The sequence below is a fragment of the Camelus bactrianus genome, chromosome 23 (assembly GCF_048773025.1).
Source record: "Camelus bactrianus isolate YW-2024 breed Bactrian camel chromosome 23, ASM4877302v1, whole genome shotgun sequence".
NCBI lineage: Eukaryota > Metazoa > Chordata > Mammalia > Artiodactyla > Camelidae > Camelus > Camelus bactrianus.
Window position 1 is genome coordinate 22,491,638 of NC_133561.1, and position 23,389 is coordinate 22,515,026.

The following is a 23,389-nucleotide window of genomic DNA, read 5'->3' on the forward strand; positions in this document are numbered from 1 at the left end:
CTTGTTTGCTTTCAGAGAACCTTGATTGCATTGGAAATCATGTTAATTAAATTTTATTAAATAGCATGACTTAAAATGATTTCTTATCTAAGTATACTTTATCAACTCTTGGATCTATTTTCATGTTAAAATGCCATTTTATGTTTAGGATTACAGGTAAAACTGCGATTCTGAATTTTGTTGGCCATTAAAAATCTCATGGCTGTTTTGGCAAGAGTGCTTGCTTGTAGCCCTGGCCAGAGTCCAGTCTAAGCAGTAACATCCGACTCAGTGTACCTCAAAGTCCTGTGTCAATTATTAAGGCATTCTTCTTTGCTTCCTGCTCTAAACAGCTGTGTAACATTGCTGAAGTCATGTCCACGATTTTTTCTACATCCTGTTCAGTCCAAGTGGAATGACCCTTGCATTGTGTATATATTATCTGCAATTTTACTCAGTGCATGTGTTTAAGGTTGTCATACAACTCACTGTTAAGTGAATAATCTCTTTGGATAGTGGAGCAGGATGCCGTTTAATTAATATTAGATAATGTGCTCTGCGTGAATTCATCATTGGCTGGGATTTTATAAAACATACCAAGTTCATCCCTTCATGTTGAAACAGTCATAAGGGCCTTTAAGTGCACTTGAAAATTACCTGTTCTAATGTGAGTGGGAACATACTCAATTAAATGAATCCTGAAATAATACTTGGCATTTTCTTAGCTCAGAGTCAGGAAACAGTTCTGTTTTGGGGGTTTAGATGCAGTTCATTTAAAAATGGTGCTGGACAGCAACATTATAATTAAATGAGGATAGAGAAATCTGGAAAGACTGTCATAGGCTAAACTGAGAACAATAAAAGTAAATGTACTTAATCTGATTCTCTGTAGCATCCCAAAGCAGGAAACATAATTTATTGATTTTTATTTAAACAATTTTAATGCTTTGGAGATATCTATATATATCTATTTATATAGATAGATAGATAGATAGATATAGATAGATATCTATATTAGCTACTTTGCATGTAGGAGACATTATAATTGATTTGTGAAAATGAATTGTAAACAAGTTAATAGACTGAGAGTAGAATTTTTACAAAGTGAGACATGTTAAGATTCAGCTCATGGAAGGCATTCTGAATAGGCCATTTCTCAGTGTCTGGAACTTCTCTGCTCTGATGTCTCCCTCTGTTAATCTGTTCTCTTCAAGTCCCAGCTCATGCCCCGTCTCCTCTCTGATGGTGCCTTCACCCTGCCTGCCTTTCCCTAGAGCTCAGGGGTCTCTCTGTCCTCTCTGGTCACTGAAAAGATTTGCTTTCCCTCTGCATCTGTATCACTTGGCCATTCTCTGATACTGCATTAGACTTTTAAACTTTCACAGCTTGCTTTTTTTTAAGTTTTCAGCTATGTTTAAATTTCCATCACAGGCAGACCCTGTGATTTGCATATTTCTTTGGTGCTTTTATAATGCTTTGCAAATATTCATTAATTTATAATGCAGTAGAGGATTTTTCATTTTTACCTTTTCACATATTTATGTGTTACTATGACTATAAAGCCAAGAGCTCTCTATTTTTTTTAAAAAGCAAAGACATCGTGAACATTGTTATCACCCCATTCACAGGCATTGTTGAGACTCCAGCGGGCAGCAGTGAATAGCCCTCTTATTATCAAGGAACCACTTTGAGTAAAGAAAAACTGTAAGGAGCAGAAATCCATTGGTGGAAAGGAAAAAGGAAGTGAGGAACTGGATATTGATCTTGCCAAGTGAAGCAGTGAAAGAAAATACTACATTGTGAACTTCTTTCCATTATTTTCTCAGATTCATTCCAGCAACTCAGATTAAGAGAACAATGGCTGAGATGTTGAAAATAAATCCAACCCATCTGATAAATCCCTAGGAAACGGAAAATAACAAAATTAGTGGGAAGAGGAGAGACTTTTAAGAGTTTCAGACAGTTATTTTTTTAAATCAAAAGTGGTATTCTGAAGCATGGCATACTTCTTACATTTTTCATAATACATGTTACTGTAATGTTTCTTTTGCTCTTTAAGATAAGCTGTATGTGGGAAAGTTGTATCTGCTGATTATCTAAATCAGTAACTTGATAAGGGAACAACACATTTTGGTTAAAATAGGGAGGTGAAGTCTTTCTCACTTGGCTTATCGGTGTTGTCGTGCTGATCGCGTAGCGTGGTCTTTAGCTGTGATGTGGAGGCTCCGTGGTGTAATGACAAGAGCATGAAGTAAAGGATCTGAAGGCCTGGGCTTAACCTTTTTTTTTTTCTTCGCTCCCTTCTTCCTGCCTTCAAACACATACTGACAAACACTTACTGAGAATCTACTATAGGTACTGTAAAACACTTCATCTCCTTGGGCTGACAACCAAGTGAGAGAGACATAAAAGCAATGACAGTCACACGTGGTAGATGCCATGTGTTACAGGCGTACAGTATTGTGGTGGCCTTCAAAGGGACTGGTGGCTTTGGCTTACCACCTGGCCTTCAGTTATTTGTATCTGTTCTAAGTTCTTCATGAGGTTGCTGTGAGACTCTCGAGGAGCCACTCTGTTACCAAGTATTGTGAACTGTATAAATACTTGCAAATATGGATAGTTATAAGTATTCACAGTAATTTGATAAAATACAGGAGTGCCTTAGAAACTTGACATACTAGAATTTAAAAAGAAATTTGCATTAATTGAGAACTTATTTTCTCTAATGTGAAATCCTAAATTTTCATTTCCATTTTGAAATCCTCTTGGTTCTGTCTGGAAGAATGTCCTTCCTGTGTTAATTAGTGCTCCCACACTACCGTTTCCATCCTTCTGTTTCTGCACTTACTGCATTGTACTGTGATTGCATATTTAATTTTATTTTCTCCACTAGACCATCAGGACTTTGAGGGCAGGGCTCATGTTCATCTTTATGTTACCAGTGGCAACCATAGATAGTAGGTGCTCAATGTATGTTTGTTACGTAGATTTGAGAAGGCATTCTCTAGTGAGGTTTCTTTGTATATTTGGTTACGGTATCTACCAGACAAGAGAGGTGATTTTCTTTGTTCTATTAAAGATAATTTCCAGGCATGTGACAGTAGAGAATTCTAGATGTTGTGTGCATCAAATTAGGCACTCTGAACGTGGCCTGCCCTGCCCATGATCCAGAGGAAAGGAGACAGTAGTGATACAATCATTGACAGAATGGAGGTCTTGGAAAAGAGGAAACATTAGTGAGCTGTGCAGATTGCTCAGAGTAGAAAATTTTGTCAGACATCTTAATCTCTTTCTTCAACACCAAAATTTTTCAATTCATCTTCTCTGAAACTCAAGTTTTCTTGTCTGTAGATAAGACGATTGAACTAAATGATCTTTAATGCTCTTTCTAGCCTGAGGATTCTATTTGGAGAACTATGGTTTTATTATAATTTTTTGGTATTGCTTTGGTACACAACTGGATAAAATTAATTGAATAAAGTGGGATATGATCTCTGCATCCTGTTAAATGTTATACATCTTTATTCTTCCCATGTCTTTATTATACAGACATTATCAAAACAACATTAAAGCCAATTGGAGAAAAGGCAAAACATTCAAGGAGATAGGACTTAAATCAGGTTTTATAGAGTGAGGGTGGTATGGGCAGACGAAAGACATGGCAGGGTAGTGGCCATGGGGTAGTGAGGAGGAGCAGTAGCTTCATACTAAGGGGTGTGATGAAGTTGGAAGATTGGATTATAGAAAAGAGGGCCTGGAAAGCGTTGGAGAGTTCCCATTTAATTCTGTAAGCTGTAGAGGACCATGTTCAGGCAGGAAGAGAAGACAAAATTGTACCTGCTGAATGTCATCAAAGGCTTGGCAGGGGGTGAAACCAACATGAGCGAAAAGGAAGAGAAGAGGAAATTGCTCATGACACAGCTGGCGCAGGGCTCTGTTAAATGAAGAGAAAGACTGGAATGGACACAAGTCCTGAAAGGGAGGACGGCTGATTGTTGCCGTATAGTCATATCATTCAATTCAAAAGAGTTGGAAAGGATGTGTTCAGCTGGAGGGATATGACAGCTTGGCAAGCCTTTACCTCTCCTGCGCATTTCTCATAACTGGTAAAAGGTTTATCTCAGCTGTCCAGTGTGATTTGCACAAATGTATGTTAATGAGCTTCAGGAGATATTTCCTGTCTATGTTGAAAACAGGTGGACACTTGAGTCTCGATAACTAACTGGAGGCTATCAGTCCTCCTGTTTTAATAGCCTCCCTGGATCCCTTGAAGAACAGGCATGTACCCAGGGCTGTTTTTAAAATTACTATTACAGGGACTGTTCTTACATGTCTGCACTTTTTATTTTCATACAATTGATTATTTTTCTTTGTAGTAGTCTTTGTATTCCTTTCTCCTCCTTGAGCTTTGAATTCCAGAATTACTTCAGTATTACGCCATGTGGGAACACAGAGGCTTGACTTGACAGTGCTGCTGACAATTTACACGTCAGGGTGTAACGGCCGGGCATATTCTTTGCTGTTTTGCATTCCTTGGCAAAGTATGCCTTTGTTTAGTCTTGAGGGAGTAGGCTTCTCTGATTTTCCATATACTCAGGACTTGACTTTTACACAGCTAATGACTGTTCTGCTCTGTATGGAATGCAGATGTTTGCATTTCACACAGTTTCTCCAGTTGCCTCTCTGTTCCTTTTGCATACTGCAAGGTGTCTAATCTATGATGAAGAATGGAGACATTTTCTGTGTATGTAATTTCTAAGAAAAATTACATGGGTTATGGCAGACATATGCTTCCTTTCTAGTTTACCTCATTTATTTCTAAAATCCTATAGTCTGTTTTTGTATCACATTTAGAACATTAGCCAGGAAGTCCTGGCTAATTAATTATTATCCTTCGAAGTCATACAGTTCTTTTCTAGCAGTATGCCTTTGAAGCTGGAAAATGTCTTATAAAAATGAAATGTTAAGTATTTTTATAGTTTTGTATTTTAGTTGCACATTATGGTTTTGAATGCAACCTATATCTCTATTAGATAAAATAGAAAACTTTTCATCCACCCTGGGAATTTGAGGTGATATGTCTGTGCACATGGTACTTGGATTAATTTTAATATTATTACTTGAATATATGGATTTTTTTGGGAGGAAGTAATTGATACCTATAAAGGCTAGTTTCTGCTTATCTTAAAGGTTGATTTTTTAAAAAAGAAAATGATCTTTGCAGATTAAAATGTTTACTATAATTATAAGCATGCTGTATCTGTCTATCTACTGTCTTACACCACACTGATATCTGGGCTCCTTCCCTTCACCTGACTTAGGTCTTGGTTTTCCAGGATATCAGTGGCCCCTACCTGTTTCTATTTGAAACAGCAGTTTGTGCAGTTTATTAGTGAGTCTTGAGGGAAGCAGTGACCCCAAAGGCAACTGTGGTGGTCAAAGCCAGCTCAGGAGAATGGTGATAGTGAGGGATAGGACCCCAGCCATGACGAAGGACGTGATAGGGACTATTTCTTGAATTTTTACTGTCCTCATATCTGTGCTTCTGCAAGCTCTTAAAACCCCTGTGGGTAGACAGTGAAGGGTCATTTGTTTTCTTTCTGTTTAGTATTAAACTTCTTAATTTAAACATACTTGGACTTAGGACCGAAAAGTTACAGATCAACTTACAATTTATAGTTGAGAAAACAGAATTATAAGATGAATAAGTGATTCATTTAGAGTTCAACAACAAAGTAGGTGTTAAATAAATATTCATTGACTGGTGAGAGTAAAAGGGGGCTTGAAAGTTGGGGTCTCCCGACTCTTTGTTCTCTGACTATTCTGACTGCTCCTTTGCATTTCCCAGGGCTAAAAATCTACTCCTTAATTATGCATAATTTACAACAAATTATAATTGTTCTTTGGTAACTATAAATTGAGATGTGGTCTTTGTTGTTTTGCTGACTATTTCTTACTGATAAATAACCATGTAGTGCACAGCGAAAAGACGTCTGTGCATACAGCACATTAAAATCTCTAATCACTATTTATTGACCTGTATCACTTTTATCTCCACAGAAATTGGCCCAGTGACAGTTACCACAGATCCCAAGAAATTCCAATATGAACTCAGAGAACTGTATGTTCAGGTGAGTGCTTGCTTTCAATTTTATTTCTTTGAGGGGAAAGGAAAATCATGAACTTCTGGCTGATTTTCTTTATTTTTAAATCTGAAAGTAGTAACTACTGTTTTGTTTTGTTTTAATTCTAATATCACTTCTTTTTCTCACTTGAGTCCTGAATGAATTGAATGATAGATATGGAAATTGGGTAGATTGGGTTCAAAATATCACCTCCATTTATGCATTGTCTGCCTGTTTCCATGCGACAATGATGAAACTCCATAGTTGTGACACAGTGGCCAACAAAGCCTAAGGCATTTACTCTATGATCCTTCACAGAAAAAGTATGCTGACCCCTGCTCTGGGTGACACCTTTCACCGAGAATCATAAGGAACATAACAATGATGATGTAATTAGGGTAACTTTGATACTCTGTGCTATTGGTCAACTATATACATTTTTTGACTGTAAGTTTAATTTTATTATTAGAGATGATGAATAATTGATTTAAATGTTACTCTGAAAACAGGACTTGAAGATAGGCCTGATAGGCATCTTCTCCTCATTGCTGCTTGGAGATTATTCCCAAATCCATTCATTGAAAAAAATTGCTCCCTTGAGCCTGTTTTATTGTCCCACCCTCCCTGGGTGGTCTCAGTTGAAGTCATGTGCAGATCTTTTGGCCACTCCCCATCACTCATCTAAGCTCTTGGTACCTGGATCCTTGGCTACCTTTGCCCTTTAGGACTGCCGTCAATCATTCCAGGGCACTTCAGCATTTAGGGGAATGACCTGTCAGGAACTCCCCTCAGTTCCTTGATCTGCTAGTCCTCTTATATGACCTTTTCTTTACTCCATCTCAGTCTTCTATTCACATACACTCTCTGGACCTTATCACCCTAGTCCATTGCATCTCTCACATCACTGATTCAAGCATCTGATCTCCAACAGCAGCCATCTCTCCACTGCTTGTTGGTGCGGCTGCTTATGCTACGGCCGCCCCTTCACCCTCATTGATCCCTATCCTGTCTCCCAGGCTATCAGCTTTCCTTTTTCACTTTCCTTCATGTAGCTCAGAGTCCTGTCGTTTCAAAGACACTGCTTTTTCTTTCTTGTTCATTGCTTTTCTTTTCAAAAGGCAAAACCTCATTCCTGAATGGCCTCCATTATATCCACTGATGGCCAAGTGCTGTTGAAATCTCAGAACATGGAAGGTTTATTTTGCTGTAAATATATACCACCTGTCTCCCTGGACTCTCAAAACTTCCATGATCCTACTGTGTTTCTTTGGTCAATTACATCTCCCATTCCTCCCAGTGAAGGCTTCAGATCTTGTCAATTCTTCTTCAACTTCCATCCCATCACTCTTTTACTACTGTCTATTTCAGCTAATGATCTCTTTTGAGCAAGTCATCTCACTGTTTCATAAACAGACTCATACAAAGGGAAGCGTTCTGCTTCCTTACCTAGCACGTAATCTGCCTACATCTGGTACCCATCCTCTTCTCATTTTCTACAGCTCCTTGGCTTTCTCAGGATCTTAACGCTATCAAACTGTTTCTTTCAATTGCTTAAGGGTACCCATTTACTTTTAAATATGTTTAACCCCCCACCAAATAAACAAATCCCAGCAAACCAAACCATAAAAAGCAAGACAAAATAAATTAGAACAAATCTTTCTTTTTCTCAAATCCTCTTACGAATAACAACTTTTGCCTCTCTCGGTTCCTTCAGTGCTGAGAAAGTTGTCCATATTCGCTGCCATCATTTCCTCACACCTCTTCCTCATTCATTCTTCAGTCTATTTCAGTCCAGTTCCCACACCACCACTCCATCCGATAGCTCTAGCTGCTGACACATGATCTCTGTTTTGCTGCATACAGTGCAAACATTTTCAGTTGTCAGCTTACCAGGTGGCTATCTTTTAGTCCTTGGCAATACTGGCCTTGCCTTTCTTGAGACATTCTCTTCCCTGACCTACTCTTTCATTTTTCTTACCACTTCTTCTTAGTTTCCTAAACAGCTCATTTCCCTCCAGTTGGCCCATTAAATGTTTATGATCCTGAAGGTTTTGAATCTGGTCTCATTTTTCCTCTCGTTTTATATCTTCTCTTTAGGAAAAATCATTCATACCCATAAATATATTTCTAGCTTAGACCTCTCCTCTGAGAAATAGACCATTATATTGGTCTCTTGGATGACACAGTGGCCCTCTACAGTGAAACTCACTAATATTCCCTTTCTGCTGCCCCAAATTTGGTCTTAAATCCTTGCTCTTTGTCTTCTGTTACCTTTGTGAGTGATACCTGTAATATTCTGGTTATACTACCAAAAATCTGAGTCATCCTTAATTTACCTATCCCTTTCCCCCCTACATTCAAACCATCAAGTCTTGGTTTTTAATTTTCTAAATAACTTTTTTTTTTAAATCAACTGACTTCTCTCCATTTCTGTTGGCACCACCCTAACCCAATGACTATACCTGTAGGTTAAACTTGTGCAAAAAAGTTGAGTGATCTACTCTGAGCACTTAATCAGTTATCTCACTGTTTGACATACACAGGTACAGACCAATGGAAGCCTTCTGCTGCTTCTTATCTAGGTGATTTTCCTGCATTTATTCTTACTTTTATTTTCGAGACCTTCCCTAGTCTTGACAGGCAGACAAAATGATCTCAAAATACATCTCAGAACAATTCCCCCTAATACTCTGTGCACTCATCTCCTACCCCCATCTCATCAGAGTCTTGCCAGGGTTCTGAGTGACCTGAGATCTGTCTTCCTTTTCGCCCTATCTAGAACCATTCTCTGTCTTGGGCCTTGAGCTCTGCCCTAGGGAGCTTGCATAGAACACCCCCGTATCTGTATCCTCACCCACTTCCCATGGGGCTTTTGCACCTGCTGTTCTCCTTGTATAGGAGGTTCCTGTTCTTTGTCCTGACCTCACTTCTATGCGCCCTTAACCTAGATTAAAATCCTATATTCAGAGTCTCACCTGAAATACCACTTCCTCTGAGAATCCTGCTGCCTGTCCTCCAGGCTTGGTCATATCTCACCGCGTCTCTCCTGCAGAGTAGATGGGATTTCACATTGAAGCACTCTGTCTTATTTAACCCTAGTAAAACACCTGGTAGATAGAACATGCTCACTTTTTGATGAATGAAAGAAAGAATGACCACTATGTACAGATCAGCAGAGTCCTAACAGAGTTTGAAGTTTAATGCTTTGATCACCTTGACTGTTGGGTGAATGACTTGATTTGGAACTGTATATGGTATGAGCATAACTGGGACATAGTGTGAGAAAATTCAAAGCTTCCAAATGTGTATTCTATCATGATTGATTTATTGTGCATCTCTACTTTTAAATTACATACTAAATTGAATAATGTTTCATAAATATCTACATAGGTTTATATAGTCATCCCTTGGCTACTGTTCTCTGTTACTAAATTTCTTCTGATAACCTTTCTCATTAATCCTCCATTTGCTTCCTCTTACACCACATCATTCTTTTTCAGTCATTATCTCGATGCTTATTTAATTTATTTTTCTGCCCCTTGATATAGCAAATCCTTTGCCACTTCAGATGTCCAGATCCTTTGAAAAAACTATTACATAAAAATTTCTGTCCTGTACCTGGATCATAGGATTTAAAAATCGTATTGTCCTGGCTGTTAAAATTTTTATGTTCTCGTATTTTATCATGAACTCCCGAGGTCAAGAGCCTTGTAGTTCTCACTGAGCCTCTGGCCACCTGTGGGATGAACCAGGGTCTGCAGTAGAATAGCCTTAAATAGCTGTTGAATAAATGAATGTCATATGAGGGTGGTTTCTTTTAAAAATGTATTTTTAACAGTAAAACTATATCAAGTATAATACGAACTTTACTTGGTGGTAGGAAAGATACCTTAAAGAACTTAACTGTCAGTTTTCATTCTAAAAAGATTCTGGAGAGCCAAGTCATGGAGATTTCTAGCTGATAGAATGTTAGGGAAGGATTTACTGTATTTATTTTTTTCGTCTCTGCAAGAATACAGCTCGGCTGTGTGTTTGGAAATCTGGCCAGAATGAAAACGCCTCCATTCTCTGTGGATCTGGCACTGGCACTTCCTGATTTCCTGCCTCTCCCTTTCTTTTGTTCTGAAGGATCTTTAGGAAGTGCCCTTATCCTTCTGGCTCCATTTGTCGCCAGGATGAAGGATCATGGCTCTTACTCATGCTCCATTGATTCCTTCCCCAGAGCCCTCCCCCTCCAGGCTCCGAAACTGAACTTGGTACAGATACTCTATAGAGCCATGTAGTAATTCTGTTCAAGAAGATAATCTTTTTGGGGGGAATGAAAGTTTGTGTCCATTTCTCTAAAGATTTCCTCTAGGACGGTCTGCACCTTACAGGATTTAATTTTGTTTGTCTTGTGATCCAAGAGGATGCTTAATTAGAACAACCAGCCAGGGAAGAAGTGACATATTTACTTTTTCTCTTTGTTCAAAATTGGGCACTGTTTAGACATTGAGGATAACACAGAAGTATTTTTACTTTCAGAGCTTCTAGTGAATCATTCCTTTTTAAATCAATGGTAAAAAATTTCATCAAGTAAGGGTCAAATATGAAAGCCTCTAGGCTACATTAACACCTAACCTAAAGAATATATTTTGTTTTCTCTTCAGTGTTTGCTTAGAGAACATTTTATTATTTTGTAAATCGCTCTGAGAAACTAAAATTCACAAACTTCATAAAATTTTAGTATGAGATACCAAAGTTTGTTCTGTGTGTAATTTCCAGGCCCTTCTTTAGTTCCCCTTCTACCATTTTTAGTAACTTCCCCCCAAATCACTGATATCAAAAGCAACAAGGGTTCCTGTCTTTTTAAAACTAACTTGGATTAAAAAAAAAAACAAACCTTCAAAAGTATTCCCTTCACACTTTAATCATTTTGAAAACAAGTAAATTTAGTCTCAATAAATTAAATAATTGCCCATTAACTTTTTACTAGGCTCAGCTGTTTTTCTTCTAGAGCAGTGGAATTAACTTGAGAAAAAGCAATTTCAAATTTTCCAGGAAAAATGGAGAAAAAAATCACTAAATTTAAATCATTACATTTATAACATATTAATATCACTTTCCTTCATCCTCTTGCATCTGGAATGCAGAGAAGAAACTTGAAAAGCATTGGAGCTTTCTCTCTGGAGACAAGAAGGGAAAACAAATGATAACAATGGTATTCAAATCACACAGAGCTTTGCGAATTAATATCCTTGTAAATATTCAGTGCTAAGTCCTGCCTCAGGTCACATTTTTTATAAGAAACTATAAAGCTTGTTGAGTTTTAGAAAATAGTGTTGGCAGTGATATGCTTTCAAGCCTTTTATCCAAGCGTCTTAAAGAACAAAAAAGCATATTAGTCAAACATTTGAAATTTTAAAAAAGGAAGATATTTCTACAATAATGGAATTACGATTTTTTCGTACAGATGGTTGATCCCCCAAACTGAAAAGCTTCACACATAATTTAATTTTTCTTTGAAGTCTTTTAATAAAATTGACCCTAGAAAAAGTAAGAATAAGAGTGAAAATGCATAGAACAGCATTGTCACAGTGCAACAGGACAGAGTTGTGAATATCATGGTAAGATCCAATTATTGTCATTCTTAAACAGAAACAGGAGAATAAATAGACGAACTATAGCAGGCTGAGGTTAAGGGGAAAAGTGGTTTGCTGTATTATAAGAATAGTTGATGTTAGAATTATGATGTTAGAATTGTTAGATAATAGAATGATGTTAGAATTAACTGCCAATAGAGAATATGAAAAACCATCGCCAGAGAGGCAACAACTGTTTTAACAAAGAGGATGAGGTAATGCTGATTTATGATGTCCGTGTAGTATACATTTTATTTGATTTCTAGCACTCTAAATCATGCTACTATATAAAAGTGTCCTTCTCGTTTCTAGATTTATAGAGAAATCTTCTTTATGAATTTAAAAAATCAAGCTGGTATATAACAAAAAATTAAGAAAGCAAAAAAGAAAAGAAATTTACTAGAATAAGAAAAGAGAAAGGATTATATGTCAGCATAAGTGTAGACATAATATAGAGCTACAAAAGTTGTGATTTTCATGTTTGGTAGTGGACGTGATTCAACTGAAGAAAGCAGTTTTTATTTTCATTGAAGACTTCTTAGTATGTGTTTGATTTATAAATGCATATATATGTATATATATACATATATAAATGCATATATATATATAGAGTGCACTTTTACAGGAGGATTGGCATGTATTTAATTTCGGGAAGGAAGGAAGATAGAGTGCAGTACATACAACTCATAATACATGTAAATGCTTCAAGAGTGGTAGATCTAGTGCTGGACGAAAGTAAGGACTTAATAAATGTTAGCTATTGTTACTACTATTAATATATTACTACCTCTGGTACCCCAAAGATTTTTTAAATGGACATAATCACCTAGTAATACCATAAGTGAACAACAATTACGGAACACGTGCCTTGTGAAAGATTTTGCAAGTATTTTAGGGTCATCTTCTTAATTCAAACCCACACATATATTAATGTTCCTTTTTATAAGTGAGCAGACTGAAGCTTTGAGATATTAGGTAACGTGTCTTGCTCAGGTCACCAGACTGGCAAGTAGCAAAGCTGGTCTCAGAAGTGGAAATATTTAATGTCAAAGCCAGTGTCCTTTTTATCACTTTGCTACTTTCCTTCTAAATATTGGTTTAAGTAACCTTATTAAGTTAATCAAATTAACATTTATTTATAGAAGTTCTCGTGTTTTACTTCAAAGTAGGAAAGTAGAGAATTAAAGACAGATGTAGATTTAGGGCTGGTGTCATTCTCAACAAAACAAATTTTTTTTTTTTTTTTTAAGATTTTTACTCCCTCTTCTACCTCCGGTCACTTTGAGTAATTGGCTCACCTAAAGTTACTGAGCAGCAAATGACAAAGTTAATTGTAAATCGAAAGTTACTAACTTTGCTCAGCACGTGTTCTTGCTACTTAGTGTGGTAAGCTTATTTAAGTGTGACATCAGAAAGCACCTTGGAGAGACACAAGAAGATTCATTGTAAGAGACTGGAAGGTAGTGTTTATACTGTAGTCACATTGATAGGTGGTTTTGATTATTTCTGTTGTTAGAGCTGAAGCTTCCGGGACCTGAACAAAACATCTATTAAAACTTTAGTTTGCTGCTACAGTTTTCTGCTAGAGTAATACATTCTCTGAGGGACAAACAATCCTGTATCCCCAGGGAGTGCAGGATGGGGACCAAGATAAGTGAATGGAGGGCACTGAGTGGGAACGACTGGCCCTTTTCTAGCCACCCATTCTGGTACCTGTCCAGAAGCAAATAGCTGGTTAATTTCTTAGTGATCTTCTGTGTGCACTTCAAAGGACAGAGAGTACAGAAGGGTATTCTGACCGTTGGATTGCTTCTTCAAAGCAGAATACACACACAGAAGAGGGTGGGTGTGGATAATGATGAGACATTTCTTGATTTTCTTTTTAAAGTGTGAACGTGCAGTTATGTTCTTCAGGGTAAATGTGTGAGTCATTGTCGAGTAAATATTGCAGTTATATGTGACAGAATAACATTTAGGAAGAGGAATCTACTGACCTGGGATACCTGGATTTACTCCATTCATGCTCTTAAGCCAACCGAAGGATTATTCTGTTCCCCACAATAAGTACTGTATCTGATTTTGTTAGCTTTTAGGTGATGGTAAGGATTGAAGTCAAAATGTTTTTCTTGGGAGAATGTTTCTTGATCTAAAGCCACAACTCCTAGAAAAAACTATAAACCTCACTTTCACAAAATGTGTATAAAGGAAACCAAAGAGTTTCTTCTCAATCCAAATTGATCGGAGGCAGTTCTCAGGAAGCTTTTTTTCTTGTTAGGCCTTGAAGAGGTCTCAAGAGGAATTGTGGAGTCTTGGTTTTGGTGCTGAGTTCTGAGTATTATTTGTTCAGTGACTCCATCAGATGTTTGAATCCCTTCCAGAAGCCTGTCAGTACCTCAGACATGAACTAACATCAGTTAGATTTGATAGCACTGGCCTTCATCACCAGTTGATACCTGGGGACCTCCTGTGGAGAATGTCTGGGAGCCTCTGTTGGTGTTTGAGGCTGATAAGGGCTTTCTTTGGCAAACATAACCCAGTCTCCTGCTAAGTCCTTCAGGTTTCCTTATACAAACTTTAAACCAGGTCTCCATTCTTTCATATTCATGTTTTTTTTAAAAAATCCTGATTTATCTACTCTGTTGACGTTAATCTTCTTTTGAGATGGCCTAGATCTTAGTTCACCAGTGTTGTTTAATGACTACCAGCTCTTAAAAAAAACCAAAACACAAAAAACAAAACTTACCTATCTCAAGCTTCCATATAAATATTAATATTTATAAATTATAATGATTTTATTAATAAAAATACTCTACTGATAGTTTTTTTTATCAAGACCTAATATGACATACACAGTACAAGTAAATTTTTATCACACTAAATAAAAAGAATCATAAACATTACAATCTCCTTCAACTTCTCAGTAACAAAGATAATACCAGATGTTCTGGAAAGCATATAAAATCCATATGTGAATGTTGGAGCAGAACAGAGAAGGATTTTAGTGAAGCAGTAGAGTCTGAGTAGTGCAGATGAAAGACAGAAAAGGGTCATAGCAGAGAGAAGACAGGGAGAAAGAAGGCCAGCCCAGAGGAGGTGCAAACAGGGTGAGTGCCTAGTCCTTGAATGAGCGAGTGGTGATTGCCCACGAGGACTCCTTAGTCTGTGCTCCTGCCCTCTTTGGCTCCTTCCCGCTGAGCAAACAGGAGAGCCATCTGATAGGAGACCAGGAGTCCATTCCAGCCGGGGACCAGGGGAACGGCTGAATCTGAGGGGAAAAGAAAAGGTCCCAATAAAAAGGTACAGAATCCTCAAAGGAGGGAGGAAGGAAGTCTCTAAGTGCAGAGAATGGGGGAATTACTGAAGTGGACACTGAGAATTCTGCAGTATCATTTTGCAGTTTTCCATTTTTGCCTGGAGTTAACCCTGCATACTTCCACCTGCCTTCTGCTCACTAGAAGCTAGATGGTGGTGTCTTTTGTTGTGCTTGGCTGCCTCCATGCCATTTCCCTCTTGAAAGGACCAAGGTCCATTATAATTCATGTCAGTTGTGAAGCTTTTGACATGTTTTAAAGTATGAAGGGATGCCATTTCCTGATTTGTTAATCAAGATATTGAGTGCCTGGTACCTGGTGTCTTTTTAGTGTTATTTAAATGGAAGTGAAGTGAATCTCCTTTTAAGACCCAGCATGAAATAAGTTCCAGCAAATGGAAAGATCAGTTGTTGAAGAGTTAGACCCTTACTACTGACAGGGGCTAACCTGAAAACCTGGAAAAGGTTGTAGTTGTTACCCTTTAACGTTCCTGGAATCAAAGTCGGCAGTTCTTTGATGCCTTGATCTGGATTCCACCTTCTTCAGACGAGTAAAGGACAGCATGATGGACTGCCTGGTTTGTAGCAGCTTCTTGTTTTGATTATGGAGATTAGAAGTTTGAACTCTGAAATATTCTGATTGTCTCTCTGCACATCCCTGCCATATTTTCTATAAGTGATGAAGACCAAATGTCACTGATGCATTAGAATTCTACAGTCGTTCTGATTTATACTTGCTTGGAAGTAACTTTAAATTAAATTCAGTGTAATTTAATGATTTCCACATGTACATTCTGTTTTCCTGGTTGTAGAATTGTGCAACTGTGTTTTAAGGAAGAGAACTGAGAGTTGTCAACTTTTGTTCAGCGTGCGAGTGAGTTTCATTCCTAAATTTTATAATGTAAAGGACAAATGCAGCAAGTAAGGCATTATTTAAAACAGTGGGTGTACCATGTGAAAGGAGTACAGTTTGACTCTGAAGCTAGGCTTAGTGGGTTGTAGTCACGTTAGAAGCAGGGTAAATATTGCGATGCCAGTGGATATTCTTTTGGACTCAGGCGTGAGCCTACCAAAAATGTTTTATTTTTTGATTGCTTAGAGTTAGGCATACCTGGGACACAATTGATATAAACAGCAGTTCAGTGAAAATGGATGATGAGAATAGAAGAATTGAAATGGGTTGACCAGAAGAGAAATAAGGCAGGGGCAAGGGTGTGCTCTGAGATTAGCCTCCTTCCTTCTCTCTCCCTTGTTTGATAAGCATTTTCCCATTAGGCTTTGGACAGGACCTCATTTTTCTCCAACTTGCCTCGGGGTTTGAAGGTTCAGTTTATTCCAGTACCGCTCCCACACTGTCGTGTATTTAGAAAAGACTGTGTGATAATTTGGTTTATTACTTACTCCCTTGACTGATAGGATTTCTATTCATTCTTATTTAATTTTGCTTTCCAGGAATTTATTTTTTGAACATGATTATTGTAATTCTGAGGTTACAGTTTTTTCTCCCCCCTCCTTAAATTCCAAAAGCAGTGTTTCCTGTAAAGGTCACAGGCTTTTGTTTTTCTGGTACACATTTTTTTCTATCTGAAGTGTGTTTGGCAACTTAGTAAATTATAGTCATCAGCATAATTATAGAGATAAAATGGTGACTGTATCTACTGGCACAAATTAGTTATATTTCAGAGTTCAAATAAAAACACAAAGTTAACAATCAGGCCCTTTAATACGCATTTAAGGAACGATGTAGTTCAATACATTCTGCAACTTCATGTCCCTCACAGCTTTCATCTTCATGTATATGTGCAGGTTTATGTGGTTTTGGGGGATACATTTGCATTGCTGTATTGTTTTCTTTTGTTAAGTATTAAACTTGATCTCATGATGCCAGGAGGGGGAGGGTGGGGGGAGAGAGCAAGGGTGGGAGGGGAGAGAGGGAAGGAAAAGAGAAGTGGGAGTTAGTTTTAAATACCACTAGAATATTTATATATATACACATGTACACACACATATGTATTCATGTATGTTTTTCTTGGTTAAAGAGCAGCTTTTGGCACTTGCATTTTTAGGAGACTTAGCTCTGGAAATGAGATGGGCCAGGTTTGAGTGATGTGCAGACTGAACACAGCAGGTGTGTCTAGATTGAGTCAAGATTGCTTTGCACGATCTCATTCACCCACTTACCCACTTAATCATTGATTTATCCATTCATTCATCAAACAACAATGGAACACATACGAAGTTTCCCGAAGAACAAAGATCTAGTGGGAGGAAGCAGATAAATTATGAATGCAACTGAGTGAATGCTGTAAAAAGAAGGAGCAATATTCTGTGGGCATCCAGAAGAATGAAGATCTTTCGTTCCTGACAAGCAACTTGTAGTCACAGGAGTTGATGAAGGAAATAAAAGCCTTCACTGGAGTGGGCTTGAACCCTTAGGCCGAGCAGAATTGAGTTTAATTCCATGTTCTTTCGCTTACTGGTTGTGTGACACCCGGGAAAGGGGTTTTCAAGATTTAGTGCTCTGTCAATAAAATGTGCTAAAAATAATACTTACCTCATCAATTGATACAAAGCACAAATAGTCAGTGCTGGTCTCAGAGTCGATATCCATTGGGTGAATACAAGTACGGTGTCTTGTTATCAACAGAAGTACCAGTTAAATTAATGAGGCTTTTCATAAGTTCAAGTTCCTGAGTTCTAAATTTCTCCATCACAGATGTTGTACAGACTATTACTTTACTTTTTTCCCCATTGGTGTTTAGGCTAAAAGAGAAAATGTTAAGACTTCTGAAGGGACTACCTTTTTTAAAAGCTTGGAACTAAAAACTTAAAACTATTTTTTCTAGTTTCAGTCACAATCCCATTACCCTAATTTTGTAATCTGTACATGAGTTTGACACAAATTAACCTGAAGTATCTGACTTTGTGAGGCTTATTTATAAATATGAACATTCTGACAATGGGCCTCTTTGGACTATTCTGGCTAATTTAGCTTTTAGCCTAATTTAATGATGAGAAGATCAGTTAATGATTTGGGAAACATGACTAGCAAACTTGTGAGTTAAGTTTCCGAGACATTTTCTATGTTTATGTAAATATGTAAAACCTTTATGAACTTTGTGTTTGTGTGTGTGTATATATATTTAAACAAAATAGCCGATTTATAGATTTTTGGAGTAGGTTGTAGCTTGATTTTTAGACCTTAGTAAATTATAGAAACTTGAGTTTTGTTTCTAGTAACTTCTAGGAAGCAAAGTTCAAGGAAGAGTTAGATAAAAGCAACAGCCTTACAGGTAACAGTCTAGAATGAAGCCTACATAACGAAACCAAATGTATCCTTCTAAAGCAGGGGTGTCTCACAAAAATATAATGTGAACCAGATTTGTTATTTAAAAAAAAATTTGAAGTTAATTTTAATAATATATTTATTTAACTTATTATATCTAAAATATTATTTTAACATGTTTTAACAGGATAAAAAATAGTACTTCAGTTTTTTAATTTAAATTTTAATTAATTAAAATAAAATAAAACTTTCAGTTCCTCTATTTCACTAGCCATATTTCAGTGCTCAGTAGCCACATGAGTTAGTAGCTACTGTTAGATAGCACATATCTAAAAATCTTCCTCTTATAGGTTATTTTAATGGTTGTTTATGATTTGAAATGATTAAAAAATTAAACTGAAGTGTCATATAGGGAGCTTACCATCATATGTTAACTTTTGCGAAAAAGCAGCTTATTTCTCTCTTCAGGAACTTACATCCACAGTGAGATAGACAAATAGTTTCACTAATATATGAATTAATAGTTAACACTTGTTTTTAATTTTCAGTTATCTGCTGTAAGCAGTAAGGTGATAATTTAAAAATATTGTACTATTTTGGGAAGAAGTTTTATTCCAAAGAACAACTTATGTATCAATATGTAATCAATATGATTATAATGTAACCTGTCTGCTAATGTGAAATTTAAGGCAGAATAATCATTTTTATTGTGAAGAATACACTGATTTCCACATTTCCACAGCAGGAAAAAATTAGGCTACACAAACTGCTCCTAAGGAGTGTGTAAGCTATGGGTTTCTAACATATGTGGGTCAAAATGTTTGCTTTTGACTTGGCATTACCCAGTTTTCTGGCTGCTTTGAGAGTTTGTTTGTTCTTCCATAAAAGTCCAAGAGTTCATTTTGGAGAGTCTGATAGGAAAGAGTTCAAGAAACAAAAGGAATGCCTTTCGTTTGCAACTGTATTTGTGAAATTGTTGTGGAGTTAGAGCTGTGTCAGCTCATCTCACTCTTTCCTTTGGATATTAGCCAGTAGTAAGCATCATATATATGAGTTTCAGTATTTCACAAAGGTGTTGTTTTTTCTTTTTTTCCAGGAGAATAAGGTGATTCCAACACTTAAAGCAAATGTTGTTGGATATATTGGTTTTATTAATATTGGCTCGAAACTGTTCTATTTAGATTTACAGAATGAAAATATACTGAATTAAAGACTTAAGAGGTCCCAGTTTCAATACATGTTTTTTAGGGCTACATTCAAGTTTTAGGATGAGCCTGAAGTTATGGAGGGATCTCAATGAGATGAATTAATTAATTACATCAATATGTAGTCAATATTATTATAACATAATAACTTCCAAGGACTCTCGTGGTCTCTAGAATCTGCTTCTGGGTAATGTTTAGGGATGATCATCCCTGAGTCCTCTGAGAGTAAATCTGAATGCAAGTCAAGTGGCTCAGAGACTGTTCTTCATTCAGTAACTGGACATGGTTTCTCATTCTTACCATTCCTAGCATGTATCTCTGGATGCAAAGTTGACTGCAAATAAAAATTATTCCTGCCCAGCATACCAGCGTTACTAATGTGCCCAATAACTGTTTTCCACTTTCCTAACACGCAAATGCTCATTCAGGGGCATATGTTGCACACCAGAATCCCCCCAAATAACTATTATATGAAGGGAAAATATATTATTAAAGAATACAGCAAATTAGAGTAGATCTGAAGAGTGAGGAAGTACATCTGAATGGGAGCAAAGAGAACATTTTAATGAGGGGAAGGTATATTAGCTCAACCTTGGATGGAAAATAGTTCAATTTGGCAAATATTTACTCAGTGATTACTATCTGTTAGCAAATGATATGAACCAAGGACTCAAGGACTTGGCACACAGTCCCTGCCATCAAAGAGCTTATGGAAGATGGGAGATTTTAGACATGTGTACATTGATGAGGAATGCTTGATGGTGGGAATGGAGCAGTAGAAAGAGTATTTGCTTGAAAGTCTAAAGGAATGAACATGTGAAGCAAGGGGCGTATTTAAAGAACAGGAAAATAGACTCAGCACTTTATGAAGAAGGAGCAGAAGGAGATAGAAAGCTAGAAAGATAATTTGATTCAACACAGTATTTAGTGAAAGATTTTTAAGAATGTGATATAGACGACTCTTCAGGAAAACTAAAGTTTGGTGGTAGGAAGAGCAGAAGATTATAGATAGGAGGCTATACTTGTAATAAAATTAATAAGAAGAAAGGATTGTAGGAAGTCAAGAGGAAGCGAGGGGACAGATCCGTGATGTATGTGGAAGGAAGATGGTTTGAACACTGATTAGGTGACGGACGAGGGGAGGAGTCATAGATGACTCAGGTTTGAACTAAAGTGCCATTAACAAAAATAGGGACTTTGTGGTTGGGGGAGACCATAATGAGTTCCCATAGTCGATGTGTTGAATTGTAAATGCCTATTAAACATCTAGGATATCTAACAAGCAGTTGCAAAATGGAAAATTGGAATTTAGGAGATAGGTACAGTCTGTGGATACAAGTATACAGGTTTTTGAGAACGATATTATCTCTTAAACTAAATGCCATGAAAACGCACATAAGTAATAGAGGTTAGGAGATAATTACTGCAAAAGTAGAAGGGACTAACTCAGTAAGATTTCTGGGAGTCGATAGCTGTTATCTTCTCAAAAGTGAAGATCAGGTGACTACAGCATCCAGCCCCCTACCACTGAGAAAGTGATAGAATGTTTAATGGGTATCTCAATTTTAGAAGTAATTTATAATAGTTGGTGCTCTGTTCCAATACATTCAATAAGTGATATTTTAAAGGCTGTAAGTTTTCAGTGGGATCCAGTGCAAGAAAACATTCTTTAGGCGGTCCAGGCTAAAGTGGAAACAATCCTTATGCTTGGTTCTTATGACCCTGATTAAATCTGTGGTGCCTAAGACACCTGTATCAGAATCAGAGACTGTCTGGAGCCTCGGGAAAGCCCCAATAGGAGAATCAAATAGAATCTCCAGAGTTTAAAGATAAAACCTTATCCCTTTCATCAAGTAATGATTTCCTTCTTGAGAAAGTGCCCTTACTTACTGGGTTCTGCTCGACTGTGGATAGTGGAACGGCAAGGCCCCGCATCATCCCAAGCGGCCCTGCTTCCTGTCTGATTGTCTTTTCTAGACCATCATCTAGGATGAGATACTTTAGCTTGTTCATCTCTGTGTGCCTAATCTGTAGCATGGTGTTCAGCAGTTATTAATTACTCAAAACATATTGGTTGAAAGTCTATTTTCTTGGCCCTACAGTTATTGACATCTATGCTTAGGAAATAATTAAGACTTTTTTATATATATATAATTTATATTACAAATATGTTTATATTTGTAATAGATTTGTACTTATATATTTATAATAGAAGAAGATTCAAAAGAACATTAATGTTCAAAAGTAGAGAAATGCCTGACTAAGTTATGGGATGTAGACAGAATATTATGCAATTATTAAAACCTGTGATTTTGAGGAATGTTGATGACATGATAATATAAACAAGATGTAGCCCTAAATTTAATATATAAAACCATAAATACGGTATGCTCACAATTTTATCTATAAATTCATATGTGTTTGAAGGACATAAATATGAGGAGAATTCCTCTTGGGGTGAGGGCTGTTTTTGTTTAGGAAAATATGTTGAGCCTAATTGAGTAGAAAATAAAACCCAGAAGTCATGTGTCAGTAGGAAAAACGAAGCAGAGTGAAGAGAGTGGTAACGGGTGTTTTACATAAAGTGGTCATAGCACGCTTCCCTCCTGGGTCACATTTAAGCAGAAACTTGGAGTATATATAGGAGATAAACCAGTGTATTTGTTTGTTGGTGGGAATCATCCAGGAAAGAGGGAATGTTTGGTGATGGAGTAGAGAGAAGAGATGGGTTCAGGAGCCATGTCCTTGATTAGGCACAGGTAAGAGGTTCGCCTTCGCTGTGAGTGCAAATGATTCCCTCACTGTGAAGGTGGAGCACGTGGCTACCATGTTGCTGTAGGCTAATAGGTATTGGAATGGGAGTTGATGAAAGTTTTTTCAGATTTCTTCTGTCTTCTCAGTACAATAGAAGCAAGGTCATCAAATCAGAGTGAGAAGGGATAAGAAAAGAAGGGATGTATGAAATAGGTATGATAATGAGAGTGAATCAATATGTAGTTAACTAAAAAGTATATAACGATTTCTATTATTTTGCATATTTTGGGTGAATTTTTAGTATACCCTTAAGTACAGGTTTGTCTGTCTCCACATCACTTTCTATCTTCTCCGTCTCCTTGTAACCAAAATGGTTAATCTAGTGGCAAACTGGCCGAAAGTAAAAGTGAAGGGAACTTGCTCGGTTCTAGAGCTCCTAAAGTAACCTGTTACACTGTAAGATACATCTTTTCTGCTAATGAAGTAATTGAATTTTTTCTCACTGCTCCTCAACAGGGTGGTGGTGATTGTCCAGAAATGAGTATTGGAGCTATAAAAATTGCCTTGGAAATTTCTCTTCCTGGTTCTTTCATCTATGTTTTCACTGATGCACGCTCCAAGGATTATCGGCTCGCTCACGAGGTGCTGCAGCTCATCCAACAGAAGCAGTCACAAGTGAGTAGGAATCTGCCCCCTCCCCCAGTTTCCCACCTGAGTGCAGCTGTGAGGAATGCAGCATGCGAGAGATTGCCTCCACTCTCTGACTGTACTGCGTGTGGCAAATGTCAATAATTACAACTATTGATCCATATGTGTATGTCATTTAATGTAAACATATTAGATGGATATGTGATACTTGTACATAGCAGAAGAATGCCTTTTTTAATACAAAGAAATGATGAGGGATTAAGATGCTTATTACCGTCTTACCTTTGTAAGTGACAAAAACATTGCCATTGCCAACAAGGCTTGTGTTTCAAATATCACCTCCTACCTAGAATCTTGTCTGTGTCAGTTACTCATTGTACCAGTTAGTTATTGCCACATAACAAGCTGTTCTGACTCTCCATGACTTAAAACAACAATCATTTATCTCTCACATGTTTGCA

General features: G+C 37.2%; 1 protein-coding gene across 4 annotated transcripts in view; it reads left to right on the forward strand.

Moving 5' to 3' along the window:
* The window catches only part of HMCN1 (hemicentin 1), a 399,863-nt gene that overhangs the window by 85,222 nt on the left and 291,252 nt on the right, over positions 1–23,389 (forward strand). For all 4 annotated transcript variants that reach the window (XM_074351803.1, XM_074351799.1, XM_074351801.1 and 1 more), the window contains exons 2-3: positions 6,040–6,110; positions 22,797–22,955. In XM_074351803.1, the coding sequence (XP_074207904.1) occupies positions 6,040–6,110; positions 22,797–22,955 (230 nt within the window). The remainder of the gene's footprint in view (positions 1–6,039; positions 6,111–22,796; positions 22,956–23,389) is intronic.